Below are 21,430 nucleotides of genomic sequence, written 5' to 3' on the forward strand. Positions count from 1 at the left end.
AGCCACCCGTCACACCCTTTCAGAGAAAACCAAAGCCTAATTTCCCCCAATTTATAACTGGACCACAAGGTGGGTGAAAAACAGAAGAAAAAAGCTGGTTTGGTTTTACTTTTAAAAAAGGCACCGCAATTACCAACACAGGAAAGTATCAAAAGGAAAGTATTAAACATTACTGGTCCTGATAGGTTTGGAGACAGGAAGCCAAAAGCACTATTAAACCTCTGCCTCCTGTAACTCTGAGCCCTTTCCCCACTACTCCTTGCTTTTATTATTTAATTTAAAAGTTTGCTACTAAGGAACTAGTTTGACATTGCACTAGCTAAGGCCACCATCGAGGCACCTGACTGCAGAAGTTACCATTTTGCGGTGGAGGCAGGAAGAGCAAGGCAATAACGCCCAGGAGCTCAAATCACTAAGCAAAAGGAAACCCCAGCCACCTCCTATCTCACCCAAACCTCTCCCGACAGCAGCCAGCTGTGTGACTCAGTGCCGCCGGGCAATGCCCACGCTGTTTGTCACACCTGCATGCCCGGGAGCTGCCGCCCAGCCCAGCACCCTTCCTGCACTCGGAGCTGCTCACGGGCATTTGCTGCAGGCAGCTGGGTGCGCTGCCTCTCACACCACCGTGCCTGCGGGCCTCAACACCTTTCAAAGGAGAGAGGTGAACAGCACCTGAAAGGCTTTTCTCCTACCCAGAGACACAAGGCTGCTTCTTGGCGGGGGGCAGCAAAAAAAGCTTATAGCAGGTGTGCTCTTACGACAGTCATAGATGCCTATATATATATATACACACATGCTCACACACAGATATATGTATGTGTATACGTATGTGTATGTGCACACGCAGATCTATGTGTGTGTGCGTATATATGTATACACATACTTATATGGCTATTCCTGCTCCTTTCAAAACAGGAAGACACTGAAAATGTACTCAATGAAATCATGCAACAAATCCGGGCAGGTGCTTATTGCAAGCCAAGCCCACGCCACAGGAAGCCAGTCTGTCCTTAAACCATGAAGACTGTTAACAAAACAAAACCAACAAATCTGATTGCTTCCTAGTACAACAGAGTTCAGACTCAATACACAGAGCTGCTTTATTCCTAATGTAGAATTTTACCATTTAAGAATGCTCCCTTTACATACTAACTAAATCTCTTTTTTAATGTAGACTATCTAAATAAATCTGTAATCACAATTCCAATTAGTATTTTCAGATTAACTCCTCAGTGAAATAAAATTAACTTTTTAATATTAAATTCCAAATCTGCTTTCTAAGATGACAAGGCATTTTCAGAATCCGTATTTCGATTAAGAAACAAAGAAGGGGTACAATATAGCAACATTTATTAGTACAACACACTTTCTAGAGAGAACGGGTGAGGAACACAAGAGCCAGGAATGAGAGCACTATCAGATTTTTGTAGAGAGTGGGGAAGAAAAAAAAAAGGGGGGGGGGGGGGGGGGAAAAATAAAAGAGGGGCCTGTGTCATCCACAAATGCCTAGCTCAAAATCCCAAATCCACGCAAATTAGCTCTGCTCACAAAACATATACAGCTCATTCCATTTGAAAACATATCTGCACATCCATAACAAAGGAGCTCCTGAGGTGTACTGCTCTCTATGGAAAAACTGTCCCCAAAAGTTTGGGTTTTTCTAAAATCTAAAAGCTGCACTGACACTAGCAATGCAGACTAAAATATGGAATATGAAAAAATGCCTCTGACTGCAGCCCAAGAGGGACAGTCATTATAGGATGGCAGGCAAGCTCTCTCTACATGTGCACCACAGCACTAACAACAGCTCAAAGACAAACCCTTTTATTGGAGTACAGTTTGCATATTTGCTTTAAATTAGGAGACCATCTTCAACAAGATATTAACCTCTGCTTTGAGGTTGTCTAATATAAGAAGAAAATACAAGTTGTGTGTTCTTTTTAAGGACCCTATCAGTTATTTGAGTCACAGAATAAATGTTTCCCTTCCAGAGAGGTTTTGTACTTCAGCTCCCTTAGATGCTCAGGTGAACAGGAATCTGATGTTGGATTTACTGAAATAATAAAGGGTGAAAATACCCACACCAACAAGCTTCAGGTAACCGTGCAATTCAAGCAACTGAACAAATACTAACTACATTAAAAATATTATAAGAATGCTCAGAGCTCTATTTTCTCATGTGCTTGTGGAAATACTCTGATTCTGCAGATATTTCTATCCATTTTATTTTGCTCATCTTATCTCTCTTACCTGTTATGCATCCCAACACACTCAGATTCACGTCCCTTCTGTAGTAACAAACTATTAAATTGTAGCTTACCCACTAAAAAGGCGTGGTTAGATCTCCTTTCTCACAGACAAAGTGGGGCTGGGGTTTTTTTTGTTTGTTTCATTTCCAGCGAAGCGATCTCAGAAAGACAAATATTAACTCTCTGCGTTTGTAACAAGCACTGTTCGTGAGAACCAAGTTCAAAACAGGACTTTTTCACTCTAAAATGAAAAACATCTCTTGGCATCATAAGAATTCAGCTGGACTTCAAAGGCAACATGAGAAGCAAGACCTAAATACAAGTTCAGAGACCTAAACTCTAAAAGCAATCCAAGACACAATTATCCATGAAGTTTCATGATTCTACACAATGATTTCAAGATATTTAGTATCAGTACTTAAAACACCAAGCACTCTCCCCTTTCATCCATTTACCAGTGCATACTAGCTAGTAAACACCAGTATGAAGTTTCATTTAATAAAGTATTCCTCTCAAAGCTCAGGTATATTTCAAGCTATACTTAACCAAATTGTATTTTTCTACACAGGAGACTATCAAAGACTTATAAAGGCTCATCAACCATCCTAAACCAAAACAAATTAAGAATTAAGGGGGGGGGGGGGGGGGGGGGGGGGGGAATCCTTTCTCAATTCCCTTCCTTAGTTCTACCTGTGAAAGACTGAGACAGACAATAAAACACAGGTAGACCAAAAGTTAGGTGAGAGTTGAGAGGGTTTAAGCCACAAGAAGATGAAGGGTGAACTCAAAGAGGAGTTTTCACAGACATTATGAAAAAGTCGCTATCGCATTCTCTAGCTCATGCTTCCAAGGACTCTATTTTTTTGCACGAATTGACTCAAGTCTTCAGAGGGAGTGACCTTTAAAGGCGGTGGAGAGAAATCAAAGCTGTTCCCAATCTGGATGAGCGCAACGTAACTTTAATTTAAAACTCTATGGTAGCAATGCAAACTGTTTACTGCATTTATTTATTTAAAGATACCTTCACAATAACTACTACAGTGGTAATCATTCTGGAGCTGTGCACAAGAGATGTTCTGAATCAAGAAAACATCAGATGGAAAACACCTGCAACTGTAAATAAGGCCAGTAGTTTTCTCTGCAATACCATCTCAAATGAAAGTGAATTTACTGGGTTTTGCCACGTCATAGATTTTGAGACATCAAATCCTCCTACTCAGCCCATCTACTGAGAAACTAGAAATCAGTGAAGCAGAATTTGAAGTGAAAGGTCCCTTGCATTACTCACTGTGCACATAGCCATGCTCCCAATATAGTACCATTCTGACCATATTGTGATGCTACATTTTTATTGGCTGTCAGACCTTCACACCAAAAGAATTCAGCAACTGTTATCATCATTTGGAACTTCATGGATGAAAAACTGAGCATCTGACAGATGGATTAAGTGCTGCTTTCTGAGTTGCACACAGAGCCTGATGGAAGCCCTGTGCCTGTAAGGAAACCTACCACATGAGCACCCAGGCTATGATAGAATCATTTAGGTTGAAAAACGCCTTTAGGACCAGAGTACAACCATTAACCTAGCACTGCCAAGGCCACCACCACAAAACCATATGTGATCCATGGCTCAGATGAAGCTATTCTGATGGGATTACACAGGGACCATCACTCCTAAGACACAAAGACAGTTGGAGAGAAACTGCAAAGCAATTCTTATCTCCTACTTAAAGTCTGCTTAATAATGCAGCATTTAATAATGCAAACAGTGCTCCTCCATGCTAAGTCTCTCCAAAGCAGTGGAGAAGCATTGGATTCTCCTCCCACTTCTTGTGGCCTATCTCAAGGTCAAGAACAGAGGGTTCTGGGTATGGACAAAACATGGATTTAACATAACATTTTCTCACACGGCTTCAGTGTGCCACCTCTGTCATACACAACACGATGCTCAAAATCCAAGCCTTGTTCAATGCCTGCCATCCATCTGCCTGATGTGTCCTACTCAAACTCAACACATGGCCACAGCTCCATTCCGTTGTCTCATGTTCTGTCACCAGATCCCAGCCTTCAGAACCATTCCTCCGCATCTCCCTGTGGGGCAACTCTTCCCTCTGCCGGGCCCAGGACGCCTGGCCTTAAAGCCAAACTGTCTACACCTGCCTATCCTCCCTCACGTCTGTCCTTTGCTCTAACACTTGGAAGTCATGAGTTACGTATTAAAACAATTCTGAAGAAATCAATGGTGTGCATAAAAGCAGCACCCTGAGCACATCTGTCTGTTTTCACTCTCCCTTAGAACAAACCTTGCAGCAGGAGCCACCCTCATTCCATTCCTGCACATGCCCAGTGCTTTGGAGCACCACTCTCATAGGTACTTGTGCTGGCATCATTTGCAGTCTGCATAGCAACACTTTGCAATCCAGCAGGAAAAATGGACAGGAAATAGGATCCAAACATGTTCCAGCTGGGCTCACATCAAAACAGTGGGAGCAGATATCTGTCCTTCAAAGTACATATTGCTTTAAATAACTATGTCAGTAGGGAGACATCCTAGTGATGGCCATCTTTCTTACAAAATAAAAGTCCTTACAGGCTTACATGAGTTGCCAGCTGAAAACAGAGCACACACAATCTCATAACTCATGGCCTTTTCTGCCAAGAAAAAACAGCCTAAGTATTAAGGAGGAAGGAAACAGAAACAATAAAAGACAAACAGCATCACATGTGGTGACATCCTTGTGTGCTTAACCTTGCTGCACCAGAGCTGATGAGCAGTGGGTGCAGCGAGGCACCAACCTTCACTGGGTGTCTTGGTTAAACCACGACACTGGGATGCAGGGCAGGGCAGGGCATCACCCACCACAGGTGCTCACCACCAGCCTGCCTGGGAGGTATAAGCAGCTAAACGCTACGCTGGTCACTCAAATGTAATTTTGGAAGCTCCAATCAAAATGTACAAGTACCATCAATCAGGCATTCAGCATCCCAAGGCAACCTCTTGTCTAGCTGCCAAAAATTAAGCTAGAGCCAAGCAACAACGAACAGCCTTGAGAACTCCAGATGTGGTTAAGAAGCTGCAGATAATTTTAAAGTTAAATTTCACACTGTCTCCAGACCCAGTAAGGTAAGACTGAAACTTTCAAAGGTAATTTTTCTTCTTTCAGAAAGAAGTCAGCATCTTCTTTGCTTCTCTCTTCCGAACAGTCTCCTGCAACTAATGTGCAAACATAGGCACACTGTCACTTGCACATGACGCTGCTTTAGTCCTACTCAGCATTCTTCATCTCAGAGTAAAATGTTGTGCCATAAGAAGATAGGTAGCCCTGCAAATTAACTAGACCATAAAAATTTGGTTCCCAGAACTGGGGAGCATGTACTTTAAGGGAGCTGTTTAGGAGGCAAAACAGGCATGTTTTCAAGGCAACCCAAGCTCACATCATAAAGTACCATAAAACAAAGGCAATAATAGCAGACAATCTACAATAAGAACAGAATAATTACTTTCAGAAGTCTCCCTAACAAAAGTGCTTTTTGAAACACAAAGAAAGGGTTTGCTAGTACAATTGTAGCCAGAAGCCAGAAAAACTTTTTGCAATACAGGCAGGGAGAACAGGAAAAAAAAAAAGAAAAAAAAAAGATTAAAAAAACCCACAAATACAACTGCAGCAGGGCAACAGCACAGAACCATGTCATCTGACCCCACGGCAAACAGAAACGAAAAGCCAGCACTCAAATGGCAAAGCATATCATACTGTACCCATTTTAAAAATACAAAAAACCTTGTGTGTTGAACTCCTGACTTCATCCAAGCATCAGGGTTAAAGAACTTTCAGCAACTTCATCTGCCACTGTAACAGCTCTCCTTCCTCTGTTTCTCCCTCATTACCATAATAGTGTCTTTGAAATACAAAGACAATGCTGGCAAGCATCTCACTCCTACTTACCGGTTCTGAGCTTCACATACAGAGTTTATTGGTAGGTACATCTCTCTGGAAATGCTTCCAGAGATGCTATCCCCCAAATATGATATTCTGCTTATTTACTGCAAAGTCATTAAAATGCTGATTGCCAATTATTATGCAGTATTTCTGTGCAAAGGGTCTTGAATTAATGTTTTTAAAATATTAATATGAGCAGCTATGACAGATTCACTAATGTTTTACACTTTAAAACTTTACTTCAACAGTGTATTATTAAAGCCTGCTATTTCTTCTCTTCCCCAAACACTTTCCAAGGAAACTCAAGAGTTTGACATCATACATAGGCCCAGTGACATTATCCTCTGATCTGCACTGTACCAAAAATAAATTCAAAAAAGGGGGAAAAAACTGTAAAATGGTAAGGATTTCTGATAAGCTTTTTCCACGAGCTCTGAAAATGGTTCCAGGAGTACAGGTGAAAACATGAAAAACCAGAGCAGTATATGGTTTTAGAATATATGTAATATATTCTATAGTATATAACAATAGATGTAAAAGTTGTTATCAAACAATAATCCTGAATTTTACTTGGCAGCACCCAAAAAAACAAACTACAAAACCCTGAAAGATCAGTTCTCCTAAGAGAGGTTTACAGTACATAGAACTGAAGAATTCAATTACAACAGCAGAGAGCTGTTTTCTCCTAATAAATCAAATGTGTATTTTTTATTTACTACTTGACAAAGAAAACACAAAGCTTTTGGATCAAATATACACTACACACAATTCTCCTAAGTAAAAATAAAATCCATTGTCTACAGATTATGAAGTGAGAGGAGAATGTAGCCATTACCTCTTGGTTATCTTTATTCTGATTTGCCCAGAAAATCTTATGATAAAGTGTCTCCATTGAATTGCTGGAATCTGATCTGTCAAAACAATGCCGATCCAACACTTCTAAGGTGTGCAAAACTCGACTGATGGTCACCCCTAGAGATGGGAGTCAGATGGGGGGGTGGGAGGGTGAAGAAAAAAATGTTTACACAGGAAGACACTGCATTACATCCATCTGTCAAATCTATTACTAGAATTAATCATATTGCAAAAGCATTATACTCAAAGAAGAACAGATGTAAACCCTAAAGCTCCCAACATTTGTTTCCTTTTGAGCTGTCCTACCTGCGGTTGATTCTTGGCACTTGTCAAAAGACCACCGCACCTCCACAGCACGACCTCTTTGTTTTATCTGCTGTTCTACTTCATAAATCTTTGCCCGAACCTGTAAAAAAAAGACAGCTGCTAATTAGCTAGTAGTAGGAAGTCTCAATTTTCATTTCAGGCTTGTGACAGCTTTCCTCAGCAGGAGCAAGGTACCCTATAGTGTTCCACAACACTCCCTGCATTTGGGAACAACAAACTGAAGTATATTCTATTCAAATGCTTTTTGTCTGTCACAAATCATCTTCTACCATAAACTATTTTTTCCTTACATCTGAGCTAGCTGAAGTTAACTTTCAGCATGTCTGAAAAGTCACATCTCACAGTACAGTACGCCAAGCTTCCTTATTTGCCATTTTACATCTTAAAGTAATTTCAGTTTAATAACAGAAAACATCTGACTGTAAATAAAATCCCTGGTATTTTCACAAAAATCAGTACCCAAATAAAGTACAAAGTCATAAAAAACTAGCACAACGCTATTCTTGAAACTAGACCTACAAAAATATCTAAACTTGGCTGTAGTCCTAATGATCACAAATCATTAATTGGGAGATAAATCAGATCTTAATAATCTGACAATGAAAAAAGCTCACCTGCTGATTAAATGCTGAATTTCCACCTGGCATAGGTAAACTAGATGGAGCAACTTGAAGTAAATCCAGAGGTGAGCCTGGATTAACGTTCTTATTTTCATTTGTGGAATAATTCCACACCAAGGCACTTGGGCAACAAAGAGTTACAGTCTGCAAACAATAGTATAAAACAGAAGTAATTTCTTTCTCTAAACAGGTGTGATAGACAATACGAACAATAACAGATTCCATGAGACTAGAATAACTTTTGGTCTAACTGCTACAGTGAAAGAAACAAGAAGAGAGGCCTATGCACAATTACTTTAAAACACTCATTTGAGGAAATTCAGCTTCTCTATTAATTATTTAAATATATATGTGTTCCATTCTTATTTGCACTGCTTTCATAAAACCATCAAAGAATATCACCAAAGGCTAATTTCAGTCAGATCCTTTCTGTGAAACTTGAATGGGCTTCAGAAAAAAAGAAGTAATTTTGGTGTTCAGCTTACAGAAAGAAGCTACAAGTGAAACACTAAAATTTAAGAAACTAATTAAAATCAACTCTTCTGTCAAGATTTTAAAGCACAAGAGAGTCACTGAAATGCACCAAGAACTAAAGATTTACTTAGAAAGATTTTCTGTTGACAAGCTTCAAAGCAGCTTGTCAGAAGGTACATATTACCCTGTAGCTGTTGGTGTTGTACAGAGCAAAAGCAGAATGCTTTGGTGTTTTGGGGTCAGACCTTACATATCATCTAAAATGATGGCAATTGATTCTTCTTACAGATGGCTATTTTTGAGATGGCTGGACTACTTCTTGGGAAGCTCCCCCAGTCCAGATCCAGATTACAAAGCAGCACCTTAGCAAAATCATTGCTTAGAGAAATGCTCCTCTGAAAAGGAGGAGAGTTTGTCTGAATCCAGGCTGTCCTCTGGGCCCACTTGGTAGCACAAGGCAAAGGGGCAGGGAAAAAAACCCAGAGAAAACACACCCACATAGACAAACCCAAACAGTACATGAAAAGCAGAAAGACGACCAGCTGTGTGGCTAGTGGAGAGCGGCTGTAAAGCTGCCAGAGTACACAGGTATACCCCAGCAGCCCAGGATGGAGCCAAACGCTGACGTTCCCAGGACAGATCCGTGTTCAAGAGGAAAAACATCACAGCACACTGAGAGCTAGACAGAACCTAACTTCCTGACCCATACACCCTCAGCAGAGAGAGGGATGCAGATCTTCTCCCACTTACTTTCTTCAGAGGGGGCTGACTGAGCCTTCCCTGAATACAACCCAGCCTGCCTCCTGGCTCTGGACTTCCCACACTGTGATGACTGTAGAGGAAAGCAGCAGCCCTCAGAGAGAGGGCTGCACACTGCGAGAAAGTGTTCTTTTACTGTGGGGGTTGTCCAGCACTGAACCAGGTTGCCCAGAGAGGTGCCGGAGAGGTTAAAAATCCAGCTGGACATGGCCCTGGGGAATCTGCTCCAGCTAACCCTGTCTGAGTGTGGGGGGTGGACAACGTAATCTGAAAAGGTCCCTGCCAACCTCACCCACTCTGTGATTTTGTGATCCTGCAAGCATTCAGTATACTCCTGATACCACCACACCAGGACATCTCTGTGCAATACCCCCAGCCCCACCCCCCACCCCCCTGCACCCCCCCAAGACAAACAGCAGGAGGGCTTCAGGAAGTCTCACCAGGTCAGCACTCAGGAAGGCAAACAACAACTGCCGCTCACCATACAAGTCCTTTTTTAGAAAACAATTTCTGTCTTGACAGTTCTGCTATTGCTGAGCAACAAGCTTAAGTGAACAGTCTCTTCTGTTGATGAGGCAATACAAACTGCTCATAATTCTGACAAAAACAAAATGAAGCAGCCTGCAGCGGCACCAAGCATCAGTGACAAGCTGGGAAAAGCAAGGGAACCCTCAAAGGTTAGAACTTGCAGGAGCGTGTATGGTACTGCCTTCTGCCCAGCCACACTCAGCAGACAGACAGGGCCTGGCAGAACATGTAGGCTCACTGCGGGTAAGGATGTGATGTCAGAGCATTACTGCACCAGAAACACTCCATCACAGAGGGAAGGCCTGGGGAAGGCCATCCCTGGGCAGCGGAGTCACTCTTTCCTGCAGCAGAGGTGCGGACAGACACACAAGCACCACAAGCTTCTCCAAGTGGTTCCACCATCGTGCCTCAGCCCCTGTGGAGAATCCAGCTTCCTACTCCCTCCAGACCCACTCAGTCCTCACCCTTTCATCAACACAGGTACATTTAAAACCACAACTAGCACACCTTGTCACACCCAAAAAAACACTGTTTTCCAATGAACTGCATGGTTATAGCCTTGAAAACAAACAGCAACAGAACATCGGCCTACCTGCAGCATACAACTGAGTCCATACACCAGTGGACGGTGTTGAGGGCAGGAGAGGAAATCTGAGCAGGCCAGCTGTACTGGGCTCACCACAGGACCAGGCGCAGTCGGACTAGGGGCTGCCAGAGGAGGGTTACTTGGTCCAATAATCATATGAGGAGAGTGTGCAGCTACAAAGTTGGGACCATCACTTAGCAATAAAGACAGGCGTCTGGCACAAAAATAAGCAAGGCGACGGGATAGGTAAGCTGACTGAACAAACTCTTCTGAATACTGAAATTAAAAAAAAAAAAAAAAGCATAGTTTACTACACAGTCTACTCCATGTATTCATTTACTTTAACAACCTAACATTAGGCATGCATAAACTGGAAGGGATCACCTGCAATATTTAAGAGTCCAGAAGATAAAAAATAAAAAAAGAGCAGCTCAAATGCCAATCTGTACTTCTGTCTCTTCAAAACTTCATCTGCCCTCCAGGACCAGTTACAGTAACAGAATCCTACCAAATCAAGTTAAGGATTATAAAGTATGAACATTTTAAAGGTGTTTATAAATTCCAAACATGCACTGTGCAATATATTTCCTTAAATGTCCTAAGTAAAAACGTTCATATAGATTTCACCACCACAAATATTAAAATCATTCATGTATGAATCACGCTTATATTGACTCTGGCTTTAAAATATGCATGTACCTGCAACATTAGCGGCAGCAACAGCTTAAGAAGATCATCATCAGTGGGTCTGATTTTTTCCAAAACATCCAGTATCCACGTCAAATACTCGTGTCTCTCAAGCATTCCTTCCTTAAAGGATTTAACATAACAGATCACATATTAACTGGGAGCACTGAACAAGCAGGCGTGTAATTACAAGTTTCGTTTCATTTCTGGTTTAGGTCTCATTACCCACATCAGCACAGAGCTACCAAGACCCTCAACCACCTCAACCATGCAGGAACCAGCCACCATCACAGCAGTCCTATGAATAGGGAAGCAGCTGCGTACAGCAGGTCAAATTCGGCAGGCTGACTTACTGCTGACAGACTCCCTCCCAGCAACCCTTCCGATATTTCTAACCTTGGGTAGAAACAAGCAGAGTTATTATGGGCTAGAACCACGTGGAACTGAACAGCCAGGCCACCGTTCCAACACCCAAGGCTTCCCGCACCACGGTGGCTGCAGCCTGATATAAAATAATTTAAAAGACCCTTAAAAACATGGGATACAGAAGAGAGAATAATTGAATACCTTGCTGCAATTCGCAATCAGGCACGCTAAGAAAATCAAAGCTTTTTCAGCTAGCAAATCTTTAAAATGAATTAGCATTTACAGTGTATGCAAGTCTTATGACAAAAGCTACCACTAAGTTCTAAAACTGAACTTTCCAAGAATGGTAACCTAAAAAAAATATATATATATATATATATATTAAAAAAATACATGCACTTCTTGGAGTATTACCTGAAACATATAAAATGACAATTTTTCATTATATTCCCACTGCTTCAGGGCTTGTTCCATCTCTTGAGGCATCACTACAGAGCTGTTGCCTTGGCTGGAAGTCACATGATAGAACTCTGCAACCCTTGCCAGCTGCTCCCGAAGGTATTTGGTTACAATTTGAGTCCATTCTGCAAAATAAGCCTACAATTAGAACACTTCAGCTGATAAAAGGTTTCTTTCACAGTGAGATTTGAAACAAACTTACATTGCCTTTGTCATCAAATATATTCCTCTAAAGCATTAACCCATGGTTGCATAATGCAGCACCTAGTGGGAATTAATAGACTTCTTACATGCCTCTCCTGTGCACTGGTCTCAAAGCACAGATACTGTCAAGTGTGTAAGCAGCCTGCTAGCTTCGCATGACGTAAAAGGCACTGACACAAAAATATGCCTTTAGGGAATCACCTGTCTCTTTCATCAGATTTCAGCATTCAGCCACAAAACAGCCTTGAAATAGGTAAAATAAATATACTCCATTACTTCCTTCCATCTGGACCTTTACGTCCCTCTTCCTTCTCCCTCGAAATACAGCCAACATAAAACTCACCAGGACTTTGCACAAGCAATGGGATGTAAAACTGTTCTTTCTATAACCATTCTGTAACAGACAACTCCTCCAGATTTTTACTCTGACAAGAATGCAAAAGCTCAGGAGCAGTTTCTTAGGTCACAGTGACCAGCACAGTGCAGAGGTCTGCAAGCAAGACTGATTATCTTTCCTTTGTCCTAGATAAGTCAGTAGTGCTGTTCAGCAAATACAGAAACCTACCAAAAATTACCAGGTTTTCCTCCATGCTTCAGCAACAATTCTGTATTTAGCATAACCTGGAGAAATTAGTGAACAAACTTGCTTGGTCATACACATAAAGCTTTGGGAAAAGAGGAATTGTAAGGCAGGCATTCTCTTAACAGTAACTGGAACAACCAAGGTTATTTGTTAGTATCTCAGAGACAAACATCTCACAGAGCTGTATTTAATCAGCATGCAGCACATTTCAGAAGAGCACACTCTTCTATGAATACATAATGCAGTTGCTTTGACAACCTAAGCCTGTTTACTGTCAGTTACAGGAACTACCACTCTCAAACACAACTATTTTTCACTGTTTACTACCCACCGCAGACTTCAGCTAGCGCGTTCATTCTTTTTTCCCTTTGCATTTGTAACTGGCAGTTCTGTCCACATAAACAGACTACATGTTGAATGCTTTTCTATCCATATCCACTGAAATTTCTGTATGAAGCTAGCAGGTTTTAGTGTTTCCATTGAGCAGTTTAACCACATTACTTCAAACATTCACTCACTTTTGGAAAAACAATTCCAAATCTACTACTTCAAACTTATTTCATGTGACAGTATGAAAGAATATTTTCCCAAAGCAATTACCAACATCTCTGTGCCACTGAGTTAGGAAACCATGCAACCCCCTTTCTGTTACCTGAGGCACAGATATAAAACATTTTGGGAACTGTCAAAGGCTGCTCAGTAACATGCAGCAAACTACTTCCCAAAAAGCTCTCAATAACCTTTGCAAAACAGGGAATTTGGACAGAGGACACAATCTTCAGTAACCTACTTCAGAATACTTGTTCGTAACAGTCATGGGTCCCTCAGCCCAAAGACACCTTTACCGGCTTCCTTCATCCTCGCTGTGAAGCAGGTGCCACCATGGCACCATCCTGAAGCAGAACCAGAGCAGGAGCACCTGCCTACCCCGATGCACATGAACCTTCCCAGTAAGCACAAACCCCTTTTACTTTAAAGAGCTACTACTCCCAGCCACAGCAAACTAGGTCTAGACCAATTTATCACAAGAGTGGACAATCTGCTTTCCTCACCTCCTTCTTACTCCCCTTTCTCCCCCACTTCCAGACAACCAAGAGGGTGTTTGTTTTAACTCCACCCTAATGAGCACAAGCAAAGGAACAGCCCCAGTCTTGGTGCACAGCATCACCACTTCAGTCCCTTAGGAGAGGCACAGATGCTCTCTTTTCACTAGCAGAGCTATTCACACCAGATTAGGAAAACAACCAGCCCACACTTGCTGTCTGCTCCAAGCCTCCTGCTAGGGTCTACTCAAAAAATGCTTACAACCTTGAAGAGGAAAGGGAAGACAACCTGAAAGGCTGGAGAGAGGGGCTGTTCAGCATCTCTTGGTGTGAAGAGCAAAAGGGGAATTTGGGAGAAGGAAACTGCAAGTCACCCACCACAAACAAGAGGAGCACGCCCCTTCAGCTATTATTATGCATTTAGACATTAGAGGTTGTTTACCAATATTTGGGTCAGTGGCCTGGCGTTTCTTGATTTTAGCTTCAGAAATAGCAGCATAGTAGGCACATGTCATTTTGATCAGCCATGCCGCTCGCAGCAGTGGCACAGAATATTTTGCTAAGTAAGCAAAAACATCTTCTTTTTTACTGAGAATAGGAACCTGAAATGAAACAGGAAGCAAGTTATATCACACAGTCCAAATAGCAGCTGGCACCTGTGGGTTAGCCCAGGCCTCCTCTGCTCAACCCCGCACTACCTGGACAGTGGCAGAACTCTTCATCAGCCTAGGAACTCGCTACACTGCCAGCACCTGTTGTCTAGACACACAGAAACTAAGAGACTTAACGAAAAAGAGACACTGCCCCACACTTCCCCCACGTTTCATCAGGAGCATCCTTCCCCCTGCTTAGACATGCCTACAGGGCCACCAGCAAACCTCTCAACACAGCCAAAGACATGCAAAGTGCAGAAACAGTCCTGCAAGCTAATCCTCAGAAGCTCTGGGAAATGGATATACCAAGGGTTTGGGTAAGGGCTCATCGACACGGATGCTGTCAGTGTTGTTGGGTGCCCCTGGTTCAGGAGAGTCCACAATAACCAGAGTGCACCAGGGAAACGCAGCCTGGCCAGCCAATACAGCCTGCACTGGCTATGCACACAACAGGGCTGGTCCCACAAGACTTCCAGGTAAAGAGTCACCCTATTGGGTCACAGCAATCCTTACACTGTTCACATAAACGTAGAATAATTTCGAAATGCATTGTTAAAGCAACATATGTGAGAACAAGACATTTCATACCCAGTGCAGACAGAAGGGAGCGCAAGCACAACCTACCAAAAAATCCTCATTGCTCCTTCAGGCACGCTCAACCTTTCTGACAGAGTGTGTGAACAGAGGTGCATCGGCACTGAAGACAGCAGCAAACAAAGCACTGACCCTCTCCTGTTATGTTCTTCAATGGTCAGTCTAGGGACTCTACAGAATCGATTTCAGTGTTCTTAACATGCTTATTTACTGTTATCGGTGGGTTTATAAATATGGTTATTAAAAAAGAAAAAACAAACTTAAAATAATGAAAGACATCTCTCTAGCAATTCCAGTCACAAAGTTAATCTCTTAGAAAATTAAGGGGAAACATAAGGTGGTGGCATGCTTGCCACAGCAAAGCTCTTGTTCTTCTGGTGGCTCTACTGGTGGCAAAGCAGCACAAATTCTTCACCAACTGCATGGCAACAGACCAAAAACTGGTGAAACTTGTACCTTCTGTTATTTTGATCCATTTATGCTCAATAGTCTTGGAGTACAAGTTCCCTATTTCAGTTCAATTTATACTCATAAAAACTCCCAGATACTGTCAGATTAGCTGCTTGTACACAGAGCTCCAGGAAAGAAAGGCACAAATAAAAGCACCTTTATTACTGTGTTCTAGATACTGCCTTGGATGAGTTTTAATGACCACTTCAAACTTATTTTGTGCTGCTGTTCTTAACAGCATGCAGGATCCAAAAAGATAGCTCAAAATTGCCTCTTCCAGTTATACAGACTGCTACAAAGCAGCAAGAATTCTCCTTAATTGGAAACTTTAACAAGAATGCAACTAATAAGACTGTTAAACAAAAATTGTTAATACAAATTTAAATGCAAAGAGCACACAAAGGGGTTGGAGTTAGCGGGTAGGTTCTTTTAAGAATGCATCAGCTTCCTAGCTTACTATGTCCTTGCCAGACACAAGAATTTCTGTAAACTGTTCCTTTGCTTGAGAAATAGACCCTTGAAGTGAAGTGTACAGGCAAAGAATCTGGCTGTCAATACAATAAACATGCCTGAGCTGAAACATAGTCATTCAAAGGAACTTCTTACCAGCTAGATCCCAAGTTCCCCTTTGCCCAGGCACCCTCCCTGCAGAGAGGGAACACACTGCACAGCAGCAGCTGCCTCCAGCACTGCTCCACGTCCAGCACATTCAGAAATACTGCCCTATTCTTACAGCCCAATTCAGTACAAATCAATATCCAAGAAATGGAGGAAGGAGTATTTTGATACCTTTTTTGCTAAGAGAGTCAGGGGTTTACTTCCTGCTAAATCTGTGAACCAGTTGTGAATTGCACTCTGAGACCGAGCAGTAACCAGCCAGTAGTTGTCTTTGGCATTTACTTGTGGTTTCTTCTTCCCTGTGTCCTGGAAAGTGTTAAGTTTTAGCTTTTCCGCTAGTATGCTGCTAAAGTAAGCGCCAATCTGGTGAGAAAAAAAAAGGCAAAACATATATGACAATGCAGTAAGTAAGCATCTATCCTACATTAATGCACGAAGGATTTCCACGTGAATAGATGCAGTAATCACTCTAGTCCAGGCTATCAATCTAATAAGATTACACTTTAATTCCCTGCAGCTAGGAGATGGGGATTCTTGATTTTAAGCACCCATGCAACACTTCTGCAGTATCACTGCAGAAGGTGCTGGTCAGCAAAACTAAGCCCAAGATGGCCAGGCCCCAGATACCAGAGGTACAGCTGCCGCTTGGGCCAGGTCATGGTGAATACCCAGAGCCACATCCCTTTGGCTGATCAGCGTCTCAGATTCAGGCCGCAGTTCAGGGTATTCTTACCAGGTCTCAGAACCCTCCTCCCCTTATTTACACTTTACCATAGCATAAAGTGTGTAAATACTGGCTTTTTGCTTCTGTCTAGAACAAACCACGCTCTAGCAAGAACCACTTTGATTGTCTTTCCATCATTAGTTACAGCAGGCAAAGGTTCAAAGATCTGGGTAACCTAGGAAGTGCTCTGATTTCTATTCCAAACACCTCCACTACTACTCCATACATCCAAAATAAAAAGCTTTGCAAGATTTGCTTCCCCAGCATTTTCAATCCCAAAACAGCAGAAAAAAAACTAATATAAGTTTTACTTCCCATGTAAGCTTATTTACTTTTCAAAATTACTGTAATAGAAACTAATTTTTAGGCCTCTCAGTAAGAATAAAATGTTTGATTTTCTAATAAATATATTCATAGCTAGGTAATTTTAAAATATATGAAAAGCTTTTAGGAGATACTGAACTTATTATGGTAATACTACACTTAAATCTTCCAAATAACTACAAGCACTTTCTTGTGAAATTCCATTTTACTTTCCAAACACTTATGTTCAATAGTCAAAACACGAATAATTAAAACATAAGACAGAAAGCGCGTGCAAGTAACAATTCTAGAAAACAAAATCAGAAGAATATAACAGTGATATGGAGAAATAGTGTGAAATGGGAACAATGGACGTCGATCGTGATTGTATATGTCTGCCCAGGAATGTGGGTATGGTGACTGGTCATGGGTGCGGTGTCTGGTCACACAGGCACACAGCTCTGAGGAGACAACTACAGTTTTGAGGAGACGCCTGCCCCTCTTCCTCTAACAAAGGGGCTATTTAAAAAAGAATGAGAAAAGGATGAGAGACTTTCCAATGCTATCTAGAGGGAGGGAGTGCTAAGTCTCCTTGCTGGAGAAGATCGGATGGTCACAAGGACATGAATCACCTACAAACCTGCAAGACCACCACATTCCAGGAAACGGACTGATAAGCTAATTAACATACGAAGCGGGTTTAGGTAACGAATATGTATAGGCGTTAATTGAATATTCATTTGTTTTATTGTATAAATGTGAGATGGTTCGTCACTTCGGGTATGCACGCTTGTGGAAGAGCGATCCCCCCCGTGCATCTGCGCGCAATAAACGTACCTACTTTATAACTTTCGAGTTATAGAGTCTAATTCCGCACATCAACAGGAAAAACTTTAACATTTCAACAATAGCAACCCTGTCATTTACTTGTATCTCTTCTTCCACTAAACTAAAAGAGCATCAATGTGTAAGTAAATTCACACTTTCCAATAAGCCATAAAAAGTTATATAGTTTAAAAGTCAAACAGCAGAAAATTACTTTGGCTGAAAACATTTGTATAAGCTTCTTGACAACAGTCTCCTTTGAAACCACTTCTTCCTGCTTTCCCAACAGAATGCGGGGGGGGGGGGCAGGGGGAGGGAGGGTGTGCATGAATCTGGACAAATCCCTCATAGAAATAGGGGACGTTGGGTTTTTTTCCTAAACAGCTACTATTTTCAATTTGAAGGACTAATATTTTACTTATTTTTATTGCTCTTCTGTATATCACACTTCTTTGATTCTCAAAAAACACTGCAGGAAAGCTAAGCTGAATTTCACTAGACAATCCAAGAACATATTTTCAAGAGACCTGGACCACAGTGACCAGTTTCTCCTGGCAAAAAACAGCCTGATGAAACAGATAACAAGATGAAAGCAAGCTAAAGATGTGTAAATACTAGGAGCTCTCAGGGAAGGAGTCACTACTGTCTTTGTAAGTGAAGCAAATAAAAGAACAAGAGCAAAAATTAACATCTTTTCTAACTGAAGTGTGCTAGTCACGTTTTGCTCTTGGCATCCATGTTTTCCTCTGAAGGCTGATAACAGTAGATAGCAGAAACACTGCGCAGCATTCTTATGTTAGTTCTGTAATTAACTTTAATATGAAGACTTCCAACTAGAAAGCAAAGCAGTCAAGAACTAAGTGCAACCCCAGCCAGCTTGGTTCCAATTTCAGTGAATATACTCAGACTGAAAAGCCCTGTCTTACCTTTGAGGCATTAATGACAATATTTCTAGCAGATCCATGCTCATCTCCAGAGAAGGCAGGTTGATTACTGAAGCCTTGCTTCACATTCACTGCAGTAAGTTCATCCTGCAAAGTGTTTTAAGAGAAAAAAATGAAATGACAATTTAAGAAGTCACATAATTCTGAGAAGCACGTTTTTATAAAGAAAACGTATGTATTTGCTAGTATGTTCCACTCTGCGTTCACCTGAACCCTCAAAGCACTTTGCACACCCAGGGGATTTCAGTGAAGGGGAACACGATGCCACTCCTATCCTCCAGTCCCCAGTAAGTGTTTGCCTTACTACAGGCTTCAAGGCCATAACTTGATAAGGATGCCACTTGTTTTCCTGAAAGAGGATTGCTGCCCGTGAAAAGGGTAGCAGGAAACAAGGCCTTGGCAGCCTTCACAAACCCTGGAGTGTTCCCTAGCACCCAGCTATAAATCTTCCTCATGAAAACAGTGCCAGTCACCAGCCATCCTGACCAGAGGAAGGGCAGCTGCACACCCTCCTCTCCTCGAGATACACCAGGATCACTGGAACCAGATGCATTGCTCCACAACAGAACTGCTGCACATCCCTCGTTATCGCCAGAATCATGCGCATCCATTTTCCCAACATGAAAACATGTTTGCATCCTTGTTTTCTTGAGTTTAAAACATTACCATTTCACTTTGTGGCCCCACAACCACCATTTGAGAACATCTACTGAAATAAGAAGCAGACCACCTCCAGCAGAAACAATTTCAAGTGAACATCTGTCCCTGTTGCAACAAAACCCATTTCTTCTGAAGTTACTTCCACAGTGGAAGCATTACTAGTCTCCTAACTACCAACACACCTTCATTTTGCTGCTTATCGGTATTTAAGCAGGCTTAGCTGGATCATATTTGCAGAAAGAGCACAGACCAGACAGAAGTGGGGTCAGTAGCATTTGGTGGAAACACACACCCAAGTCTTCACAAATGCAGCGTGTAACTTCCTAAGCGAGCCCCATCCTTCCCTGTCTTCACTCTCTATCTTCACCAAATTAATATTCTTCCATGGAGGCTATGCGTTTACTCACTTATGCAGGATCACATGCCTGTCAGACTAAGGTTTACCTGCACCAGTTGAATGGGAACTTGGCTTATTTGTTTTTCTTAACGTCCCTCTGAAGAGAAGGCAAGGATCTCCCCCAAAGAATCAGTTACTTCCCACCAACGGTACTCTACACAAGTTCAAGCTGTCCATGAACCACTGGTAGTGGGTGAGATAGTGGAACAATCGCCAAGATGACTGTGAAATAACCTATAAAAATGAAGAGCAACTGCCATGCAATCAAACAAATAAAATAGGCGAAAATAAAGTTAAGAATGTCATAATTTTACTAGAATATTTTATTACTAGTTTTGGGCCACATGTCTCCCCAAAAACAGAAACCCAGAAGCTTCCGTTTTGTTTATCCTGATGCTTTGCAATGCATTTTGCTTTTCAGTATTTTTGCAAAGTTCGGGAGTAACACAGAAAACAGTAATGTATTTAGAAATAATCTCTTCTCTCTAGAGTTTATGAAGTTAGCAAGCCTCATCTGAATTTTAAATGAAATCAACAAGAAGTGCTGGAACACTCCTCCACCCACACTATCCCCAAGACAGCCTTGAAAACACAGATAAAGGCAGAGAGGAAAGTGATCAAAGAGATTATAAGCAAATAAATAAAAGGTAAATGGCAAACAGATAGAGGTATATGTTACTATTAGTGCTATTTCCATGGATAACCCCAGTTGTGTTATTTTTAAACTTCTCCTCCTTCGAAAAAAGCTGTCTATATATCATTATGCTGAAAATAACTAAGAACCGTATGTTGTACTGCTGTATCTACCACTGCTGTAGGAACAAGCTGCGGATGGACTGACAACGAAAACACATCAGTGTTTTGGTTTTGTCTGTCTCAGATTATTAGCTCGGATTTCTCTCTGCCTTCAGCAGCAGCTCAGAAATTTTAAACATGGAACATAGCACAGTTGCATAACCAAACACCGACTAAAATGAAAACACACATCATCTGTGAATGCAATGCACAGAGACAGTTTTACAAATTAACAATAAAATGGATGTTCCCAGAAGCTCTCATTACATCTCACCTACACCAGCTCCATTAACAGCTCAGGGTCATTGCCTAAGAGCACAGCTGGCCCCTAGCAGAGGGAAAAGCTTCCTGGGCAAACAGGCAGCAACACCAGCACAGCTAAGTTGCACAATACCGAATGTAGCAGGGTTAGGCCCGCCTTCACTTGGCTTGATCTGCAAGCCCTCGCCTAATGAGAGGACAGGCGTGCTGCACGCTGCTGTCACTAAGTGACACGCTCTGCACTGCAACACGCTGGATCCTCTGGTCTCCTGCAGGGATGCCAAGCTGCCTTTCAAAATGTCAAGCAGGGCCCCAAGCGAGCCCAATCAAGGCTTAAAACCTTTTGCAATTTTAAATAGCCAAATGAACATTCAGGCCCAAATTGCGTTCATTTGTTTCAGAAATAATTTTAATCCTTTTGTGTGGGATATTCAAGACCCACTGAAGTACCTGCAGCGCTCTCTGTGAACACAACATGTAGAGATGGCTATCTTTACAGGGAGGAAGCCCTACAGGAGCTCAGCTCTA

At 41.9% G+C, this 21,430-nt stretch overlaps 1 protein-coding gene across 12 annotated transcripts in view; it reads right to left on the reverse strand.

The window, feature by feature from the left end:
* The window catches only part of MED12L (mediator complex subunit 12L), a 150,752-nt gene that overhangs the window by 124,833 nt on the left and 4,489 nt on the right, over window positions 1–21,430 (reverse strand). For 11 of the 12 annotated variants that reach the window (XM_040613266.1, XM_040613265.1, XM_040613263.1 and 8 more), the window contains exons 2-10: window positions 18,772–18,876; window positions 16,165–16,356; window positions 14,121–14,280; window positions 11,804–11,973; window positions 11,036–11,146; window positions 10,343–10,612; window positions 7,984–8,133; window positions 7,349–7,448; window positions 7,023–7,159 (exon numbers count right to left, since the gene is read on the reverse strand). In XM_040613266.1, coding sequence (XP_040469200.1) covers window positions 7,023–7,159; window positions 7,349–7,448; window positions 7,984–8,133; window positions 10,343–10,612; window positions 11,036–11,146; window positions 11,804–11,973; window positions 14,121–14,280; window positions 16,165–16,356; window positions 18,772–18,876 — 1,395 coding nt within the window. The remainder of the gene's footprint in view (window positions 1–7,022; window positions 7,160–7,348; window positions 7,449–7,983; window positions 8,134–10,342; window positions 10,613–11,035; window positions 11,147–11,803; window positions 11,974–14,120; window positions 14,281–16,164; window positions 16,357–18,771; window positions 18,877–21,430) is intronic. The other variant, XM_040613264.1, reaches the window with a different exon arrangement.

Source organism: Falco naumanni, chromosome 13 (genome assembly GCF_017639655.2).
Source record: "Falco naumanni isolate bFalNau1 chromosome 13, bFalNau1.pat, whole genome shotgun sequence".
Classification (NCBI taxonomy): Eukaryota; Metazoa; Chordata; class Aves; order Falconiformes; family Falconidae; genus Falco; species Falco naumanni.